This window comes from Neolamprologus brichardi, chromosome 1 (genome assembly GCF_056152115.1).
Source record: "Neolamprologus brichardi isolate AB-2024 chromosome 1, ASM5615211v1, whole genome shotgun sequence".
Lineage (NCBI taxonomy): Eukaryota > Metazoa > Chordata > Actinopteri > Cichliformes > Cichlidae > Neolamprologus > Neolamprologus brichardi.
Genome location: NC_142104.1, coordinates 35,376,005 through 35,398,242, shown reverse-complemented (window position 1 = coordinate 35,398,242; position 22,238 = coordinate 35,376,005). Strand labels below are relative to the sequence as shown.

General features: G+C 44.7%; 1 protein-coding gene across 5 annotated transcripts in view; it reads right to left on the bottom strand.

Annotated features, from left to right (window-relative positions):
- Positions 1-4,155: 4,155 nt before the first annotated feature.
- sgsm2 (small G protein signaling modulator 2) overlaps positions 4,156-22,238 on the bottom strand; it is a 109,985-nt gene continuing 91,902 nt past the window's right edge. The window contains exons 8-25 of one of the 5 annotated variants that reach the window (XR_015719095.1): positions 21,474-21,598; positions 20,640-20,707; positions 20,252-20,415; positions 19,211-19,343; positions 18,870-19,004; positions 15,907-16,075; positions 15,350-15,414; positions 14,457-14,602; positions 12,154-12,282; positions 11,897-12,079; positions 8,632-9,012; positions 8,417-8,541; positions 6,375-6,457; positions 6,173-6,282; positions 6,000-6,096; positions 5,730-5,897; positions 5,152-5,474; positions 4,156-5,013 (exon numbers count right to left, since the gene is read on the bottom strand). Coding sequence is in view for 3 of the 5 variants with exons in the window: in XM_087841400.1 (XP_087697526.1) it covers positions 5,386-5,474; positions 5,730-5,897; positions 6,000-6,096; positions 6,173-6,282; positions 6,375-6,457; positions 8,417-8,541; positions 8,632-9,012; positions 11,897-12,079; positions 12,154-12,282; positions 14,457-14,602; positions 15,350-15,414; positions 15,907-16,075; positions 18,870-19,004; positions 19,211-19,343; positions 20,252-20,415; positions 20,640-20,707; positions 21,474-21,598 (2,370 nt within the window). In the remaining 2 variants the exon portion in view is untranslated. Of the gene's footprint in view, positions 5,475-5,729; positions 5,898-5,999; positions 6,097-6,172; positions 6,283-6,374; positions 6,458-8,416; positions 8,542-8,631; positions 9,013-11,896; positions 12,080-12,153; positions 12,283-14,456; positions 14,603-15,349; positions 15,415-15,906; positions 16,076-18,869; positions 19,005-19,210; positions 19,344-20,251; positions 20,416-20,639; positions 20,708-21,473; positions 21,599-22,238 lie in introns of all 5 variants that reach the window. The other 4 variants (XR_015719097.1, XM_087841401.1, XM_087841400.1 and 1 more) reach the window with 4 other exon arrangements.

Genomic DNA, 22,238 nt, shown 5'->3' with positions numbered 1-22,238 from the left:
ATGGTTCCAACAACAGTTTTATGTCAATGGTTAATCCTTAATGTGTGTGTGTGTGTGTGTGTGGTGGGGGAGGGGGGAGGCGCCAGAAGGGCTAGGACCGCCACTGCAGCTGAGAAGGTGATTGGCTGCAGACATTGGCTCATGTATATATCTACTTAGCACTTTTAATTTTAATTTTTATGTCTATTTAAGCGTTGTCTGACAGTATGTTTGCACTAAGTACCGCAGCAATTCCCTAATGTTGTAAACCTGCTCAACATTTGGTAATAAAACCCTGATTCTGATTCTTAAAATCATGTTTTCTCTCTGATGAATCTGATTAAATTCCGATAATAATATTCAGCACTTACTTTTAAAAGTTTACTCTTAAACTCCGCTTCCACCGTTTTTTTCGGCAAAATTATCCACACCCACCGCCGCGCTATGAACTCTGGGATATGTTGGGTCACGAAGTCTACACCGCCACGTCCTTAAAATTCAGGGAAATGAAGGACACATTTGAGGGCCCCATTTCGAGCAGCCTTCGCATTGGGACAGCCTTCGTCGCGTCAATCTGCCTTAAAATGCGGCCTTTAAGGCTGCAGACCCTGAATTGGGATACAGCCATAATAATCTTGGTAGTTGAGCTCAACAGTAGACTGACGACCTGCGTCCGTTACAGATGAACAGCAGCCAGAATTGTTTTGTCCTGCAGTTTTGTCCACTAGTGATGGTAAATTTGATTCTTTTTACTGAATCGAGTTTTAATGAGTCACTCACCAAAGTGAATCGGGTTTTTTGAGTCATTTGATTCACTGAGTCAGTTGACCAGAGAGTGCAAAAAATTTACATTTTCACTTAAACTTAATTTGTTTCTCTTTTCATGTAAATCCCACTGCTAAGATGAATGATTCTAAAAAAAAAACAAAACTATTTTATAGAGCAAAAAAGAGCAAAAACATTTCTAAAATTAAGCAATTTCCTATCAAAATTGCTTAATAAACATTTATTTTGTTTATTTTTATTTTATTAGTATTTTCCTTAAATGTGTTAAATATATATTTTCTCATCTAAATGTCCACTGAGCTGTGAGCCAGGGGGCGGTAATGCGCCTTAACATTGGTTGCCAACAGAGAAGAAGAAGAAGAAGAAGCTGTGAGCCAGGAGGGAGGGGGTGAGTAGCTGAAATGTGCTGTTAGCATGTTAGCAGAGCGATGCTACTGTGAACCAAGGAGCTATTGTCTTGATGTGAGCTTCTACTCAGGGTTTTTTCTTCCAGTTCAGAGCTAGATATAAGCTAGATACATTGCTGCTAACAGCAACAGGGATGAGTCAGTGAGTCAGTTGGGCTTGTGAATCAGGATTCATGAGTCAGTAAAGTGATTCTCGAGTATTGAACGATTCGTTCATGATTCGCGCATCACTAGTGGCCACCGTAGCTCGGATTATGCGCTCGAGTTTGGAGGGTTGAGAAAACTGGTTGACTGCAATCTCCTGACAGCTAGTGAGTAACGGAGCCTTTGTTTGCCATCCAGTTAAAAATATCAGCTTCATCGTGTAATCTTACTAATGTTATGTGTTCCTGACAAAATACATTTATTGTGTTTGACTTTCTGAACTATTAAAGCTACTAGCAAACTTAACTGCTGGATGGCAGCCCACTTTATTTCTTTTCAAGGATGGGAAACGAGAATAAAATGCTGCCCCCTTGTGGTGAGGCGGTCAAGGTGTATTTTTTGCAGAGCAAAAGGTGTTTTTAACCTTAAGGCAGTGTAGACGTTATTAAAAGTGTCCACACGTTAGCAAGAAAAGCATAAAGGAAGGAGAGCAGGCGGCTCATGAACAACTTCTTATTTAATAATACATTACATTCAAGGCAAATGATACACCCTTACCAATACATATTCAGCAATGCAATCGTTGGCTCCCTACATAAATAGAAATTTGAAATCTCGAAGTCAGTGCACAACATTAAGAGAACACTTAACAGTCAATCTGTAACATGGTCTGCACACATTCTGCATTTCTGCACAGTACCTCTGGCTAGTGCTGCTAAAACCAACACAAAAATAGATCTCAAAATAAGTTATATGTGTATTTGTATATATGTTGTGTCTGTCTTCATAGAAATATTGGGCTTTTGGTTCATATGTACAGCAGTATAGACTTTGATGGGTTTCTCAAACGACAGAAATTGCACAGTAGTGAAAGAATTCAAGAACAACATTTCCAAAAATATTTTACACAAATAGTAAACAGTCAGTCTTCAAGATGCAGTATGAAATTGCACGTTGTCGTCACGCCACAGACGGGGCTGTTTCAAGGCTTTGGTACACAACGTCCTGATCGGAAGAAAAAGCACGGACCCGATTCCCCCTCCCAGCCTCCGCGGCGGCGGGGAGGAGGGGCCGTAGCGAGGTCCATCCAATGCCACGGCCTGTTCCTGGGATCAAACTAGCAATCGGAGAGCAGGATGACTACAGTACACGTTAGGATCGGGGAAGACTCTTGGCACTTGAATCACAGGTGCGGGTCCGTGTCGGACGACCGAGCGTACGCGGTCGCGTTGGACGGTTTAAGGAGCGATAAAGGGTCACACTGAGAAGACGGGAGAGCAGGGAGGGTGTCAAAAAAGCATCCGACTCCCTTCAGATACGTGAATGTGCTGTTACTCTGAAGCCAACACCAACACACGGTAATACTGATCCACTGAACACGAGTGATGGCATTAAAAGCAGCTTCTTCTCAGATTTCTGTTTTTTCTCTAAACCCGGGACTGTAAAGACAAACCCAGTCCGAGTCTCAGAGGCTGGACTTCGGCTTCACAGGGACAATTGCAACCACTTCTCTGGACAGTGCTCCTGAATGCAAAAGGAAGTCGAACAGTCTCCGTGGTGCCTTCAGGTCAGTGTGCATGTTTCAAAGGAAATTACTGAAAGGATGGTCTATGTTTCCCGAGAATATTCTTTGCTGCGAAAAGTCAAACAAGCACTGACCGCATCCTGCATCCTCGTGTCTCGCGTTCTATCCCGTATACTCGATCTGGTTTGTTTTTTCCCAGGGAATGCCTAATAATGTGTGCTTCTATTTCCTGCAGCTTCACCCAACAACATTTCAACACAGATCTGAAACGGACATTTTCTATGAAGTTAAATGGATTTACTTGTAGCTGGTTATTGGAGCTTCCACACTATAGTTCAGATCTGTTGTGTGATAGTTAAGGATCCTGCAAATTTAAATGTTAATCAAAGATTATCTGAAATAATTATACTCTAGGAAGTCTATCACAAAATTAGCTCAACTACTTGTCAGATTAGCGAGAGATCCCCAACAATCAGACAAGAACTTCCTTTTAAGTCTCGCGGACGGGGAACCAAGAAAGGTACGTGTTTCTGACTAACTGTTACATACTGTTTTTAGTTATGAACAAACACTACAACACTAACTCGATTCTATAATTGTGACGTCTGCTAAACTACAGCCAGCTGTTTGAGGTTTCCTGTGATTTTCATTCTTTTCATAAAAATATCCAAACACTGCTACATAAATCAGTTTTTAAATTTTAATTCAACGAATCCTAATTAGATCAGTTTGTCTTCTTATGCCGGGCTCACACTGTGCGATTTTGTCAGTCGCGCAATTCAGCTCCTGCTCAAACTGCACGATTGACTCGCAGGGGTTAGAAGTTCGTAGGTCACGATGCAGGTCTCACACTATGCGACCCGATGCTCTGATGCGACCTGAGTGCTCACACTGTGCGTCCATAACATGAAGGTTATAACAGAAATTCTGTCGCTCGCTCTCCCTCTCTGTCTTTCACTCACACAGACACACACCACCATCAACTTTGCTAAATTGCTAATGAAAAACATGATCAGCTGTGATTGAGCAGCAAAGTCCATCCAACTATTTTCACGGTTGTTGTGGTCGTGATCATTTGGTGAGGCCACATCGAAAAGGCTCGGATGAGCTTTCCAAAGTTCTACAAGTTGTGCCTCCATCGCTTGTGTCCAGATCACACGCTGCACTGCCGTGCTGCGCCGTCTTTTTCGCTGACATTTGTGTTTGCACGTGCGCAGTGTGAGAAGCTGCGGTGACACCCTCACGAGCGATTGATGATCGGGAGCTGGTCGTGAGGTGTTAATCGCTCCTCGTTACCCCACGTATACTACACGATGCACGATGAAGGCCAAAATCGGGCCGATCGCCAAAACGGTCGCACGACTGAAAAATCGGCTCAAAATGGGCCAAAAATCGCACAGTGTGAGCCCGGCATTAGTCTGCCTTTGAAAACTCAGTCAGTCTTTGTAGGCTCAGCGAAGCCAGAAATAGCATGTTTGGTATTTTGTAATGACCCCGACACGTAAAGTCGTTTCCTAGTGTTTCAGTGTCGCTGGATTCTTCACCAGCTTTCTCCTGCTCACCTTGGATGTCGCTGACGTTGTGCCGGAAACCTTTGGCTCTCTGAACTTGATGAGCAGCCACAAAAAGAGCTAAAAACTATTTAAACTGATTGAGATAAGTTGAGGTGCAGCTCTCAAACGTAGCTGTGGCCCTTTTGAAATGGCGAGGATAAGGAGGAAGGCTCGTGTGCTTGCGTTTCCTGTTGTGCTCTGGGAGTAAACATGCTTCAAACACTGACCCACATGTTCAGAAAAGCTGGCTGCAATTCATCCTGAGTTTCTAAACGGTCTGGCCTCTCGCAGGCTCCTCCGGCCCCCACAGACCGTGGCGTGGCCTTCACAGGGACCGCGAAGGACCCGCTCACAACAAAGTGCAAGTAAGTACCTTGGGCTGTTACTGAAAAAGGCAACATTTGTGTCGTAATGACTTTGTGGACAAAAAGAAAAGAGGGGGTAAAAACACACATGCTTGTAGAAAACACTCATGAAAAGGTCGTTGGCACAGTCCATTTGGTCACTGATGAAAACGTCTTCGTGGCGAAGTCTTCTGCTGTGTGTACATCCTGCACTCTAGTGGCCACAGATGGCACTGCATGGACAAACACAAACACTGAGAGGCGTCCAACATGTTCTGTCAGAGTCGAGGAAAAGAGTGCGACTTTAGAAAACGAGTTGTGATAGTGTGTGTGTGTGTGTGTGTGTTTCATGCACGCAAACTCTGCAGGACTGGGGAAACTCAAGAATGCGTTCACAGTGTGATCAAACTCACAAGCATGCAGACAAATCCACATGTCCGAACAGGTACCATGGGCATTCCACGTGAAGGGCAATGTAAACAGATCGGGGCCGAGCTCCAGCAGCCGCCCCGTTCCCGGGGCCTTCATCAAAGGGACGCCTCGACCCCCCGGTGTGGCCTGGGGAAGTGGAGGCAGGAAGTGCTCTAGTTTCCAGCAGGGTCAGACACTCTCCCTCTGCATCCTCCCTCCTCTTCTCTTCATCACAGTTACTTGTTGTCCATCAGAGACTGGACTTTGTGCACCAGCTCACGTGCTACCTTCAGGATGTGCTGGACATCGTGCCGCTCGGCCATTTCTGTGGATCAGACAGGCTGTTAGAGAGAGCTACCAATGTGGAAATACAGCACAGCAGCTAACTGATGAGCCCTGAAATTAGTTTGAACTATGCATGTGTTTGTGAGGAAGCCCACACAGGTACAGGGAGAACATGGCAGCGCTAACCGCCACGCTGACACTGAAGCTTTCTACTCACTGTTCAGACTTAGAGCACTTCTCTGATCTCCAGCGATGGGCGTGGCAGGATAGTAACAGGTATGAATGTGCATCCTACCATTAAAGAATTTAATGATGTCGGTGAAGTCCATGTTGTTGTCCACGATGATCTCACGGTAAACTGTGACCAGCGCCAAGGCCAGGAAGAGGACGAAGTGCTGCGAGGAAATCCTGGGAGCCACCCAGATCACCTCCCACACCGCGAACACGTCGTCGTACAGCAGCTCTGCACACAGCACATTTCCGTCATCGGCATTTCTAAAGAGCGCTTCTCAACACGCACGCTTTGTCTGCGCGCGGAAAACAGAGAGGAGGACGTCGCGTTCACCTCTCTTGAAGTCCAACAGGAACCACCGGTAACAGAAGTAGAAGTGAGTGTAATCTCCGTTCTGCTGCATCAGCTCGAACAGCTCCGAGTCCAGGATCTGCCATCACACAGAACACCAGCTGTTAGCTGGAGCGTCTCTCGCTCTCTGATACTCACTCTACGAACATCATCACCTGGATCAGTGACCTCATGTTGGCAAAGTGCGAGTCCATGGCTCCACCGTTAGGGAAGTTCTGACTCATCCTCTTCATCAGCTGAGTGAAACAGCTGTACGCCAGGCACTCTGACACACACAGTTAATGATCATTTATTGAATATTTGTTCTGGAATAAACACTGTCGCAGAAATGAAAACAAGCGTTCTGCTGCAGCTCACCATCATCCAGGATGACCATGAGCGGAGCGAGGAGGTCACACATGCCCTGAACGTAGCCCATCTCTAAATGCTCCCACACATAGCTGCCAGGAAGAGAGAAAGAGAGACGGACTAAAGAGAGAGCACACATCGGTAGTTGTTGTAAATGTTGGTGATTCGTTCTCCACAAATAAAACGCTAGAAACTGGAAATAACACAAACACGGCTCGAGATAAAACCTGCTTCTTCTCACTCGGTAAAATACTCGCCTCCACCTTCTGCACCTACTCATCACCAGAGATGGGCAGTAACGCGTTACTGTAATCTGATTACTTTTTTCAAGTAACGAGTAAAGTAAGGGATTACTATTGCAAAAACGGTAATTAGATTACCGTTACTTTCCCGTAGGAACGCTGCGTTACTGCGTTACTAAAACCGTGATTTTTTTGCGAGAATGTCTCATGACAGTGACGTAAGCGAGTGCGACGTTCGTGACAACAGCTGTGTGCAGATCAACAATGGATCATATATCGAGTGCAGAGAGAGTATGAGCGTGCAGCGTTTAAAGCGTGGAAGTACTGACCTTACTTTGAGTTTGATTCCATAAAAAGTGACAAAAACATTAGTGTCCGTTGTGCGTGGGAAGAAAACTTCTTTTTACAGCGAAAAAACCCCTAAACTTCCAAACAAGCACCGAGTAGCTACGACGTAATGGGAAACTCACAGAGAAACTCGCGGATTCTTCCACTGACCGCTGCACACCTGCACCAGGGTAACCCTCCGCCTACCCCACTCCTGCTTTACAGGTGAAAATAGAGCAACAGGACCGCTAGTCTTTGACTTTATTTATTTTCTGCTGTGTTTTACTTGCATCTATTTGAAAGACTGAGTGTAAACACACAAAAATATTTTATTTTATGTGCTGGAATGTGCAGAAAATAGGTTTAAATGTCAAACAAATTTCTTCCAGTCAGTGAATGTTGCATATAATTAAATTTTTGCTTGATGCATAAAGTTAAAAGATTAAAACTAATAAAACAAGTTTTAAAAAGAGACTTTTCCATTTGATTACATTTTGTATGATGATTATGCAGAAAAAGTAGAATTGGGCTGAAAGATCTATCACTTTATCACCTATTCAGGTTGTAAATCCTGTTTTTAAAAAGTAACTAAGTAACTAATTACTTTTGAAAATAAGTAATCAGTAAAGTAACGGGATTACTTTTTTTGGGAAGTAATCGGTAATTAGTTACTGATTACTTTTTTCAAATAACTTGACCAACACTGCTCATCACTACACAAGTAATCATTTAATACTCCTGTACATACAGTATTCAGCAATGAATTTAAAAGTGAAGAGAGTAGCCAAACCCTCAGAGTACGTCTCAGATCTGCAGATCTGCAGATCTGTAGATCTGTAGATCCCACTGCTTTACTATCTTCCTACCCACAATAAGCAGCTCCTCTGCAGATGATCAGCTGTTTTACTCACAAGAATTTGTGAGGTCTATAATTGACGGCTTTTTAAATAACGGCTTAATTAATTCCACCTTAAAGGCCTGTCTTACATAGCCCTGGCAGCCCTAGCAGCCAGCATGATGCCATTTAGCACTGAGGTCCATAAAGTAGACTTGGGTATCAAACATGAGTTAGTACTCAGCTGTCTGTCACTGGAAGCTGCGGACAGGCCGAGCATCGCTTCACCAGGAAGCAAGAACAGATCCGTTCACTGCACCTGACCCTGGATCAGGTTTACAGCCTTCTTACTAACAGAGACCAGCGCCTGCGATGCCACACCAGTTAAACCACGGAGCGATACAGATGCATTTCTTTGATATTCAACAGTAGCAGCTGTTAGTAAAGGCTGACTGAAACGATTTGATTTTGTTTACAGCAAAAGAAACCGACCTGTCCTGGGTTTATGCGACTACCTGACTCATCACGTGACACGTCGAGTAAAACAGGTTTGTCTTTCTGCTGGAAAGCTTCACATTGCAGTTTCATTTGAATCATCGTCATAAAACAACAGAAGGATCTTCTTGCGTCTTCAGGTCTTTCTCTACCTGCACATGATGTTGCGGAGTTTCTCCAGGTTGCTCGTGGTGAAATAATAGTAGTTGCGATCACAGCGCTGGACGTCTTTGTCTATTCTGTGCAGGTTGAGGGCGACCGTGTCCAACAGCTCGATCTGGAACATGAAAAATGCTTTTCTGCTCAGTGTTACTGCACAGTGTGTCCAGGCTGCAGGTTGGTGTCACTCACCACACACTGTACGTACTGTATAGGAAGAGAGCGATGGTGACGTCCCCTCAGCAGCTGCTCCGCTGGTCACCAGTTTGTCCAGCTGACTGCACAGCCTGTCCTCCGTCAGAGAGTCCCGGCACCCCTCACTGGGAGTCCTGCCGTCCTCCGCGCCCCCGCCCTCCTCCTCTGTGCTCTGACCGTCATCGATACTAGACAGGATCTGGGAGTGAGCAGAGGTCACAGAGTAGTTTCTAGAGGAGGGGAGCCCTGAGTCGGGGGAATCGAATTCTACCAGAGGACGCTCTTCTTGTGGGAGGGCCACGGGGGGCACCAGGTTGGTCATTGTGGGGGTGCTGTCCTCTCCGCTGGGGGTCTCCTGGCTTCCTGCATCCTGCTCATCTACAGACATGAACACCTGGAAAGGGGGCGGAGGAATCAGAAGAGATTCCCACGATTAAATTCACTCCAGTTTGTTTATATTGTGCCAAATGACAACAACAGAAGCCTCGAGGTGCTTTATGTAATATAATGTGTGATTAAGTAAATCCCGAAAGGTTAACAGACCTCTCTGCATTGAATCATATCTGTTATTAACCTCTGTCTCTCTTCCACAGCATGGGCCTTTCTCAATATGCGTACTTGTGCATACTTGCGTTCTCGTGTACTCGTGATACGTCATCAGTCGGAGACCAAGTACTGTTCCAATTCGAAGTACGCATCAAGCCGAGAACGCGAAAAAGTCCCGGATGTGTTCTCGCTCCGCCCGTTTTATCGAGCATGCATCGGTGGTGACTTGTGTGGACTTGGTACAGCTAAATATCCCAGAATGCATTTCGTCCAAAACTCAAACGCGGCAATGGCGGACGAGCGGGTCTAAAAACTTTTAAATATTACTCTTTCTGGGTCACAAAATAAACTTTTAAGTTCTTTTCAAGCGAGAATGTAGCTGTGTAAACTTCAAATATCTGCTCGATTTATCAAGATGTCATATATTTCCAAACGAGCTCCGACGTTTTCGGAGACGTCTGTGACCCGCCAGCTCCATAGCAGACAGCGAGGTTGAGGATTATTACAGCCGGCTTGAACAGCGGACTCTCGGCACATCGTTTTCAACCCCCCCGCTGTCTTTTCGCTACTCACGTTAAACAAACCCCAAACCCCAGTAGTTGTCTATTGTATTGAGTGCCCACTAAAATAAAAATAAAAGCGTTCTAACATCTCACCTGCTTGTTTTTATTAAGGTATGTACACGTATGTACATGTACACTATTTTTATTAATAGAGATTTCACTACTGAGGTTAAACATGATATATAAGTCACTTAGATCACTTCTAAATGTAAATGTTTGGTTTATTTCAGTGTTTTATTTGTTCCTGAGTAAACCGGTTTGGCTGTGATTAAAGTTAAGCTTAATAATATATCACTCACAGTTAAATTAAGGACGGCAGTAAAAACTCCGGACCTGTGACATCATCAAGTACGCTGGTGTACCAATTGTACAAATCGCGAGTCCGTACTCGCGTACTTGAGAATTGAGAAAGGGCCCATGTCTTTATCCTGTCTTCCTTCTCTCACCCCAACCAATCACAGCAGATGGCCCCGCCCCTCCTTGAGCCTGGTTCTGCTGGAGGTTTCTTCCTGTTAAAAGGGAGTTTTTCCTTCCCACTGTCGCCAAAGTGCTGCTCATAGGGGGTCATATGATTGTTGGGTTTTTCTCTGTATCTATGAAGCGCCTTGAGGCGACTTTTGTTGTGATTTGGCGCTATATAAATAAAATTGAATTGATTCTGTTCACCTGGACGTTCTCAGTGGGAGAAACGTTTCATCGCTCATAAGCAGCACATTTGCACAATGAAACTAGCACCACTGAGGGAACGATGGGCTGTGAGGTCAGGTGAGTGCAGCCCTTCCCCAACTCTCTGTGAACGCTACCTATGATCACCTCACTGTTCCTTCAGTCGGCTGGTTTCTCCCACTAACAACGCAGATTCAGCCTTTTGGGATTTCCTGACTGGACGACTGAGCATGCAACCTAACTATGCATGTGATTCATCGACTCACAGACTGATCTTTCAGCCGTCTTTGTGCGGCTGCTGCGTTCTGCAGCATTGTTATCAGATCATCTGTCAAACACTGTTGCCGCCTACTTTTGTAGAGTGAAACTTATTTTGCTTGTTTGTTTACTTCACGCTGCTTTACAGAAACCACTCACTGTCCAGGTGAACATTAATCATACTTCAGTCTGTTTGTGTTTAATCTCTTTAAAAACGAGTCAATATATCCGGATTTTTTACTGATTTCATCTTATGCAGAAACACTGAGTGTTCTGTTATCACTAAAAGTTGTAAAATGTTGTAAAATGTTGTATCACTCAGTCAGTTGTTATTTGTTATGTGTTTACAGCGCCCTCTGTGGTTGCTCCAAGTAATGCGCTTTAGAAACGGCTTTATTTTGAAACAACTTTATTGAACAGGAAGTCAGCGCAAGAAAGGCAAAAAGAAGGGAAACATATCGGCACACAGTTTATGGTGTCCTGTTGGAAAAAATACTGTTCACATCTTCGGTTTATGGTTGTATCGCCGGTATGTACTTAAAGTATAAATTGCAACTTTGTTTTTTGTACAATATGTTGCCCGCTAATGCAGTATTTGGCTGTAAAGCTAGTCCTTTTGTTAAGCTAGCTACCCGCGATTTTGGAGGTCGTCTGGGATAGCATCAGTAGTAGTTTAAAAAGTTTACATAATTAGACATATGCTATGTAGTAGCATTGTAGTATATAAATGTATATTATGCTGCACATATGTATGTCACGACTGTATTTTATGTCTTGTTTTTAGTTTTACCCTTTTGAATATCAGTAAACCTGTTGACAACGCTCATCGGTCTTCAGAGTGGTGATATAAGAAAGGTGTTAACGCCCCTGCATCAGACATGCACCCATAACGGCACACTGAGACGTGCACTGTCTATAATTCAGCCACTAACTTGTTTTATTGCTCCGTCTGTGGAGGTTTTAGTTTGACGTCTCAAAGCTTAATGCACAACAACACAGGCTGAAATGAAAACAGATAATAACAGAGCTCACGCTGCAGCGTCTGCAGCTGCTGATACCAAATGAAGCTCTGAGGATAATATAAAGCTCACCCAGACAACCCAACAAAGACTTTGGATATTGCTTGTGTGAAGCTCCCCTCATACAGCAGATATTCAGATTCATAATAACGTTTAATAAACTCTCATCCCCCAACTTAATAAAGTGTCTCGCTGAGTGGATGCTATATTGCTCTGAGCCCTTCACCTCATTGCTGAGCGTGGAGTCTCTGTGGACGAGCCGCAGGACGTGGCTGTCGATGCTGCTGCCCGAGGAGAGCTTGGCAAAGATGGCCGACTGCATCTCCTTCTCCCGCTGCTTGACGATCACCTCGCAGGCCTTCCACTCCCGCATCACCTGCTGGTACCGCTCGCTGATCTTTGCATCGATCTTCACACAGAGTTTTACTAAGTTCAGGGCAAATTCAAAGAATGTGTGTGTGTGTGTGTGCGCGTGCACTGTACCTTAGTCATCTCCTTTTTGCTCATGCCAAACTTGTAGTGTCCCAGAAGGAAAGGCCACACCTCCTTTCTGATTTCATGCTGCACTCCACCGTAATAAACCAGCCGGAGCATCTCCAGCTCCTTGTAGTTCTGCACACACACACACACACACACACACACACACACACACACACACACACACACACACACAGGAAGTGCATCAATAATGGAGTGAAGAGCGATGGAGCTCCGTACGGGAGCAGACGTGGATTAGAGCAGAAGATAAACGACACAGATATGAATAGAGTGTAAATGAGTAACGATGACTTCGTTGGAGCTGATGAATGATTACGGCGGCGGCTTTAATAGCTGCGATGGTATCACACGGAGACTTCGTTTCACTGAAACTCATTAACTTTTCATTAGAGCGAAGGAGAGAGTGGAGACAGCAGGAGCAGTGCACCATCCTCCACTTTCAATTAATATGCTCCATCAGCAGGTGGATGATATATGAAACCGAGGCTCACAAAGTTCAGCTTTGCTATACTTTGTGTTAATAACTGACTTTACAAACACAACAGGTAATAATGCTGGTTTATAGCACCGTGCAGGAACACGCTGCTGCGTTTTCAAGGTGGATGCTCACACCGAGCATGGACACAGTCACACACCGGGGTCTGCAAACGTCAGACCGCTCTGACTGCTCAGTGTCAGAGCTTTCTCCTCCTCCTGGCTCAGGAGACGCATACAGCTGGCTTAAGCTGAGCTAACATCGGATTTGAACTTAAATACAATAAGTGAAAGACTTTTGCTCAGAAGAGCCTCACGTCTGTCCACACAGTGAACGACTTTCAGCTGCACTGATTAAAGGATGTCGCTGGGATCGTTACAGTCAGCCTTTTGTCCTCGTCTCAGACTTCATAGCTTCTCGACCATGTTTCAAATGTACCAAATTTCCCCTTGTGGGACAGTTAAAGGATTATTCTATTCTATTCAGAACAGCTTAATATTTCATTCATTTATTTAAAAAATTGAATCAATTTCCAGCTGTTAACAGTTTAATGACATTCGGTGCATTTGTTTGGGCTCTATTTTCAGCTGAGGATGAAGCTGCGTTTGATGCTCTAGTAGCTGTTATGCAGCAGGACAATGCGGGCGTGTCGATGTACACAAACACACTTATGTTCACTGCGTACAGCTGTCATGTGTAACGGGGTGCATTCAGAAAAGAGTCGGCGCTGACTGTTCATCATATTGTTCCAGCTGTTTGTTTCCTTTCCTGTTGTCTTCATAGCTTTTTAGCTTCTTATCTATTACTTGTTATTTGCACCTCTGAAGTTCACTGGGAGGTAAATAAAGCAAACCGTGCTTAAACTCTGGATGTGTTACTGAGATCACGGTGGGATCATGGAATAATTTCCATCGCTCAGGAGGTCGACCGGGTCAGCGGTTGAATCCCAAACTACACCCGTCTGCATGTCTAAGTATCCTTGGGAAGGATGCTAAAGCCCATCAGTTGCATTAAACCGAGTCTGTGTGCAAATCACCAGAGGAATTAGTGGTTCTGGGTTTGCACAGAGCCCAACGCTCAGATTCAACAAAATGTATATTGTAGGCAAGAAGTTTCATTAGTTAGTAATCTGCAAATAAGAGCAACAAAGGTTTTTAAAAGCTTCTTCATGCTTTATGTATCCGACTTGATGAGGAAGTACAGCCCACTGCGCCTGATGAGACACGATTTCCTTCCGTTCACACCCACAGCGCTCCAGAATCACCAGTTAACCCCACTAACTGCACGTGTTTGGACTGTGGGAGGACGCCGCAGACACGAGCAGAACATGCAAACTCAGAAAGCCCCGCCCACGTGGTGGATTCAAACCTAGGACCTTCTTCTTCCTGACGGCACTTTTTAAACCAATCAAGGGGCTGGAGTCAGGAACTATATGCACATGATAAATAAACTCCTAGTTAAGCATGAGTGCAGCTCCTCCCACGCAGTAACCCAGCTGTGGACAGCAGATATGTGCTGTGCTAATTCTCCATCATCATATGTTTGCTCCTCATGATTCTCTGCAGAGCCTTTTTCTCACAGTGTGGATCAGATAAAGACGACTCGCAGAGTCTCTGCACAGCACAAAACAGCCGTAACTTACTGTGTCTTTGAGTGCTGATCAATATCCCTGACAAGATGATGACTTGGCAATTTGTGTGGTGTCTGGGTTTTAAATTTGCCATTGTGTGTGAGAGGTGGGGGGGTGTCAGACTGAGGAGGGACGGCAGTCTCGTTATGTTGCAGGGCCTGCAGGATTAACGGCTGCACCCACCTTGCAGTCTTTCTGGTACTTGCTCCACACCTCTTTGCTGAGGCCCCCGGATGCCTCGCAGGGTCTGTCCGGGGGGACGATGTTGTGGTTGACCAGAGCTGACAGGTGAGTCCGCACCGTGGACAGGTGTCGACAGTACGCCAGCCCTGAAGGGCACATGTGCACAACAGTAGGTCAGGATAAGACTACGTGTAGCTCCAATCAGTCTTTGAAACACAGATTTCATCGTTTTTTCATATTTGCCACACGTGCATGTTTTATATCATCAAGCTAAGTTTTAAGATTAGACAGTAATAACCAGAGAAAATACACAATGCAGTTTGGAAATGATCGTTTCATTCATTAAGGGAAAAGTTATCCAAACTGTCCAATCGATCGCGCCGAGGAGACTGTTTTTCATTTGGTGTTATATAAATAGAAGTGAACTGAGTTACACCCACGAACTGATTGTGCCGCACAATCATGTGTTTGCAATGTGTTTGAAAGCTTAATGAATCATTTAAAACTGTGACTGAATTGTTTAATGTAACATTGATGATCTGAAACAAACGAAACCCTCGAAGAATATATAGAAAAATATCTAAAAGAATATGTAACCACATCAGATTTATCACATATGAGATGCAGATGGTGCACAAGGACAAAAAGCAAGAATTAGTTCAGGTAACTCGAAGGGTCGCACAGGTCGGCAGGTTCTCAATAAATCAACTTATTATGTGTGACTCAAAACCTAATCTAGTATTTATGAATTCTTCATTACATCACAAACATATTGAATATATAAAACTGTTTCATTGAAATCAAACCAACACTGAACATCTCCGTCCAGGTGGAACAGATACGAGGCTCCACAGATGACACTCGAAACAAAGCGCGTGAATAAGCGTGCTTACATCCATAGAAGGCTCTGGAGACTATCTGCCGCTTCATGTTCTGGCAGAGCATCTTCAGAGGAATACTGGAGAAAGCAAAAGAAATTATTTGTTATCGTCACGTTTCCAGAAGATGGATCCGTGTCATCGATCTGTGCCTATGGTTTCTCAGTGCACAGATAACCGTCAGTACAATCTCTCCCTGTATTACAGCTAAGAAGCCACGGTCGTCTCAGATCGCTGATACTTCTCTGTGTGACTGTTTCCACAGTGAAGCTGCTCTCGGCCCGTTCGTCCTACCTCATGTACACTGTGTCTATCTTCAGTATGACATCACATCAACACTAAATAAATAAAACATCTCTTTTACTCTTGATGTGTACTGGTTTCACGTGGCTCTTAAACACAACAATATTTAACTTTGGTTAAATTCAGTGTTTTCTTACATTTACGAGATGTGATTACTGTTATTTTCTCAGATCTATACCATGAGTCCCGACGACCGCAGCTCCTGTAAGCTAATGCAACGCTGCAGGTCGCTGAAACGAATCGTGTGCAGCTTCTGCTTTAATGCATACGTGTGAATATCTGACGGGTCGTGTATGCAGGTACAGCCAGACGCGTAGTCGAAGTTGCTGCCAGCGGTGGAGCAGGACTGGCACAGGGACTCGTGAGTGGCGACTTCAGCCTGTTGCCACGACGACGGGCTGCCTCCGAAGCCCTGCGTGTCCATCATGTCCCCGTGGTCTAAGCCAGAGAAGGAAAACGAGAAGACAGAGAGGTTTCAGTGCTCGGAGACACTTTTCTCCTCCTCTCCTACTGTGAAAGGCTAAGCCTTACATATTATGACATCAGTCCCTCAGCTCAACCATAAATACATCATCACAATATTAAGAAATGAGGAGATGGAGAGTTTTAGACTCGTGTTAAATATGAGAGCTCGAGAAACAAAGGAAACCAAAAGTGGAAGGGGATGGTTTTGGGAAGCGGGAACAGTGCCGTGGGACAAACAGGCTGAGAGGATGCCGGTTCAGTTCATTCAGAGAGGAGGCAAGAGAGACAGCGGAGCTCGGGACGACGCTCCGGATGAACGGGAGAGCAGAAGACAGGAGGAACTGACAGTAGAGAGGACGAGGCTCGCGCTCAGGCCGTGCAGGATGCATAAAACCAGAACAAGACAAGAGACGTCAAAAGAAATCCTCTCGAAACAACCAAAACAAATGGACACCAGGAACAGGGCACACACAGGGGAGGGAAGAAATCAGAAAACATTAACAAATGCTCTTCACCTTAATTCTTCAGGTTGGAGCTGATGACCTGTCATGAATATGAAGCTGTGCTTTGGTCGTTCGATAACCCCCCCCCCCCCCATAAAAAAGTCAGTTTCAGAACCGAAAAAAGCAAAAAAGCAAAGAGAAATTGTGCCGGAGCAAGACCGACATCGGCCCCTCCTCATTTACTTTGGGACTAGACGTGATCGACAACTGGTTTTGGGCTCAGTAACGCAACCCCGCTCACACCAGGACTCCACGTCTCAACTACTGCGGAACCCCACAGGACCATAATGAGAGGGGTGGAGGACGGGGCGAGGGGAGGGTGGGGTGGTGGGGTTAGTGAAGAATTACAGTGAACAGCATTGCAGCGAATGACTGCACGGACAGAGAAGAAGAAACTGGAGAGGAGAGAGAAATCAAAAACAAACAGAGGAGACTGTGAGGAAGTCCGTCACAGATATGCAGAAACACAGTCGTTCTCTAACAACAGGCGCAGACATGCAAACACTGCCAAGCATGTCGCAAGTGACAAAAGAAAGAGCCAAAAGAAACAGAGTGCAAAAATAAAGACAGTCACGGGCATGCTTCAACAGATAAACCCTTTTTGAACTCTAAGGAGCATCCCAGAATGCAAAGCAGCCCGTAGGGCTAGGCGAGGACACCTGGGAACGTGTTGAAACCTGCTGAAAGACATCTGCAGTGACTATAAAACAAGTCTGCTCATCAGCGTGTTTCCTGTCTTTCACAGGTTTGTGTAAGAAGTGGATTTATCTGTGTTACTGAGCGCTGGAAAGATGGAGAGAAAACAGAAAGAGTGAAATCAGGAACAGACGGCGGCGGGGGGAGTGCAGTATTAACCAGACGCGTGACCGCAGCGCGTTCTTAACGTCCAACTTCCTGTTAGAGCAGAAACTACTTTCACTAATATTATTTAGGAGTGAATGCTGTGGTTTGAACAGATAACCTGAGATAAGCTGAGATGCGACTCTACCAAGTATCCTAAAAAAGCCCTGAGCTGCTGTGCGGAGCCCCCGCGGTGCTCCCCGGAAACCGTGTTGTCATAGCAATGCAACCATTTTTTTATTCTCATTTTGCTTACACAAAGTTAAAAAAGTCTGTTTAACTGAAAAATCCTTTGTGTGTTACCATATTACCAACAGGCAGCCACGTCTGTACGTTTACTGGGGAAAATGGTTTGACCACAACAAAAATCACTGAAACAATGTAGCATTTTTAAACCTTTTAACAAAAAGTTCCGCGGAGGTTACAAAGAAGCGTGTCAGAGCACTTGTAACATAGTTACATTACGAACATTAGCTGCTTCACATTTTGATGAATACCTACAACTTAGCAGTGCTTCATAACCTTGCTGACGGCTCAGCAGCTGAGTTCGAGCTGTCACTCTGAGGGACGTTAGCTTTTATTGGGTTGTGTAGTGGATAATGGATGTGTCATGAGGCAGTCACTACAGTCAGTCAGCTACACAAACTCTTGACCAAATAACCAACAGGCTAACAGGCTAACTGCAAACAGATGCACATTTTTGGAAGGTACTTTTCTTCTTTTTCTGACCCGGTGCCCTAAAAACTCCCAGAAGCTACTAACTCATGTGGTGCAGCTGGACACAAAGTCAATGAATGAAGAATTTAGTGTTTCTTACAAGAGCAAACAACAGCAAAAGCCTGAAGAGTTCATGGTTCTAATGTGGGGCTAATTTTCTGTAGGCTGGAAATGATAAGGACACCTTTCACTTTACATGATGCATATGAAATATTGATTAGTGCACTCAACCAGAACCTCGATGGAGGCAGCAGAAGACCTTTAGCTTAAATCATATTTAAGTCTGCAGCTTCCACCAACCAGAACTCGTTATCAACACAGGACAAACAACCAAAAGATTCTTCCATTTGTGGCGATTTTCATTAAGAAACTCCCTCGTCCACGTCTATGGTGCAGTTTACTGCTGACGATCCTACCGTCATCTCACATAAACATGTTAATGCTCTAAGCGCTGCTCGTTGGTTTTGCTTAGTTGCTAACACAACCATCCCTAGCCCATGCGACACTGTTGGGCTCGGAGTCGGGGAGAACATACACAGGCAGACGAAGCTAGAACGGGTGGGGTTGGGAGGTGGAGGGGGCCTGAGACAACATAATGGGAGGCAAGAAAGAGCAGGAGAAGCGGAGGTGAGGTCTCGGGGTGGGGCAGCAGGGTTTGGTGAGGGTGGGGCAGCGGGGTCGGGTAGGTGTGTTAAGGTGATAAAAACCTTTCATGACATTAGGGTCTGTGAGGTTCCGCGAGCAGATCATTGAGATCATAGCATGGAGCCTATCTTCCTCTTCCTCGTCATCATCCAGCGATGGAGCGCGGCTGCCCGTGGTGTGGTGGTAGTTTATAGTGACTGTTAGCACCGGTGGGACAACAGAGAACAAAGTTAGAAAAGCGGTGCCCTGCACGGCTCTGCAAGAGTATTGTGGGAAAGAAACCAGGGTGCTTTACAAACACATTCATGTAGCCTTTAATCAGACTAGTGTTCGCCACAAAACAAGATTCATTTTGGTTACGAGCAGCTACGTCTGCCTCGTGGGAGCCTGCGCTGTTACTTACTGGCTTCGTATCGATATCCAGGGTAGACGATGCGAAACACGTAGTCGGCGGCCGACTGCTCCTCGCCGTTGGCTTCCTGGTCGATAAGCCTGGCGGCACTACTCCTCTTCCTCAGTTTAGGGAATACTTTTCCCTGTAGGACAGGTTTAGCATGTGATGCAGGTCAAAGACACAACGTAAACAGGTTTAATGGGACGCTCTTAAATGAGCTTTGTGGGATTCTCCAACACTGAGCCGCCTTGGTTAAGACCTTTGGTTCATCTGTTGTCTAAAACAGCTGTTTTAACTGACTATGGCACCATTCTTCTGATTGGATGGTTTTACAAACGTGTCATCTGACTTGCAGGTGGGGTTAGGGGGGTTGTGCTCATATTATAGATATCACTGATGTAAAAGAGCCACGAGTAGACAGAAAAATCTAATCGGGAGCAGTCTAAATCCTGGGCTTCTTGCACGTTTGTCCCACCGTTTCAACCCAAGTACATACAACATGTAGTGATTTCATTTATTAAGGAATAAAAGTCCAAACCTGCTCTTCTTCGTGAAACAGTAAAGTTCGGTCATACACTTGATTGCAGTTGTTGCTGCTAAGGGTGGAGAACCAGTTATTGGGTTTGAGGGGGGACTACTTTTTGACGCAGGGCAGCTGAGTTTTTATGTTCATGGTGACGAACTTTAGTTAAATATAAAATTTTGAAATTCCTTCACAGTTTAGAGGTTTCGATTTGACACATATCTGCTGTATTGGGCTTTATGTATTGATACATGACATCAGCAGTGTAAGGAGCCTCAAAATATAAGTGCTCGATGTAAAAACAGTTTATTGGTCACAGCATCATCTCATCACCTGCAGAAAGTTTAAACTTTTTGGTCTTGTGTTCAGATTGTCTCAAAGTTAGATTTACTCGGTAGGTTGTAGGTCCTATAACTACAGTCTGACAGTCTGGTGTTGGTTTAATTCTACAGTGCCCGCACTTCACTGTGCTTTATTTTATTTTAGTGTTTTACGATCTTCATTTGTAACCTGAATCATGCTATTACCTTTCCTTTTTGGGACCAGAGAGGCGGCTCCAACTGGCCCCGTGGTAACAGGCCCGTTTCCAGACAGGAGAGGAAGGCCAGCAGGTGACCACCAGGGGGGAAGTGCAGGGGTGGCCGCTGGATCCCATCCTGACTGACCAGAACCAGTGTGCCCCCACAGTCAGCTGGGATATGAACAGGCAAAGAAAAGAACAAAGTGGATCAAATACTGTCTTTTAATAGTGGACAAGACATAAACTGTGAGACTGTAAAAAGAAACTGAAGGTTTGTGCATGTAAGATGTAAGATGATCAGTGATATCATGAAACACAGATTCTTCATGACATGATCTAAATTTGACATGGCAGACTGTGTGTGTGTGTAGGACTGAATGCAGCAGGATACTCACAGCGTTGGTGACAGTGGATGCATACTATCTGGCGCAGAGGAACAGTGAGTGCGTAATCCCAGTAGATACTAAAAGAGAAGCACGTGTGTTGGATTAGTAACATCCAATGGGAGTACAACGATCGGCTGATGAGCCACAAACAATGCATCAACCCAGGAACACACATATAGTCAGTGTATGACCCAATCATAGCAAATGCAGTCCAAAAAAAGAGAGCAGACATTATTAGGCTAATCTGTTAATACATAGATATATACATAGATAGATGATGCACAACTATATATATCTATATCTACCTATCTAGTATTTCTCCCTGAAAGTAGAAAGATAATTTAGATCAGCGAGACACGAATCAGTCATGAGGTTTCCTCTGAAACTGATCTCTGGACAGGTCTCCCACAGAGAGCAGCATTTATCCAGAGAAGGGCTGATTTACTAAAACAATTCTGTCATGTGAAGCAGAACTCTGTGTATAAGCTCAGGACGGCCCCTCGGCTGTGTGAAGAAGAACACGAGACATCATTTACCAACTGATCTCGACCAAAATGTTTGTAAATGCATACCGCAGGTATTTATCAAAGCCAAAGCCGAGGCTCTCGCTCACCTGTGAGCCAATAACAACACCAGCACAACCTCCTGAAATACTTTCTGTGACACCTGAATATTGTAGGTTTGCTCCAGGTGTGTCTGTTACAACAGGGTCTGATACCGTATTAAAAATCATGTGTGTGTGCGCACATCTGCATTTCTTTACTACGTTTGTTTTTGTATCAAGCAGACTTTATCTGATGCATTTCTGAGACGCTGGCTCATGTGTTCATACGCTCGGGCTACCTTTTCTCCAGGTCGCAGTCTCCCAGTGTGCCATTGATGAGCTGATTGGGTGTCCACTTCAGCGTGAGATTATCTCCCGCTTGATGGAGAGACAAGTAACCCCGTAAAACCTCCATGTCCTTCTTCTGCCACGTAAAACGGAGAGGAGGAGATGGAACATTGTTAGCACCAAGATGAAGAAAGCGCTTTTCCTCAAACATGTGACAAGAGATGCTTTTCCTCAGCACTACTTTGTCTTATTCTACTGTGGAGGTCACAGCCCTGCTGAACATGATCAGTCCTGTGACGCTTTGTGGGGTGCAGAGAGAAATCATAATGTGTCTGCGCTGTACACACATTATGATTTCTCTCTGCACCCCACAAAGCGTCACAGCACTGCTGATGCTGTGACGCTTTGTGGGATGCAGAGAGAAATCCTAGTGTGTCTGCGCTGTACACACTGATGTTGACAACATAAAAACTTCATTCTGCAGTTACGAGGATATTTTTTGCATTAAACTTTTGTAACATAGCTTTTTCACACAGCACTAGAAACTGCTTTGAGCTCTGTGTGCTCTATGATCCCAGCATTTATTTAACACACCCTGATAATCTGGTGTTTTAGTAAGATGAGCTCATCAGCCACTGATTCATGTTTCTGATTTATTAAACTAAGGAAACAGTTTATTGCCCAACTCTGACATTTATTCCCACAGACTTTCTCTAGCTTTCTATTTTCTTATTGTCATCTACTCATCACACTTTTCTGAATCTAATTTGTTAGAA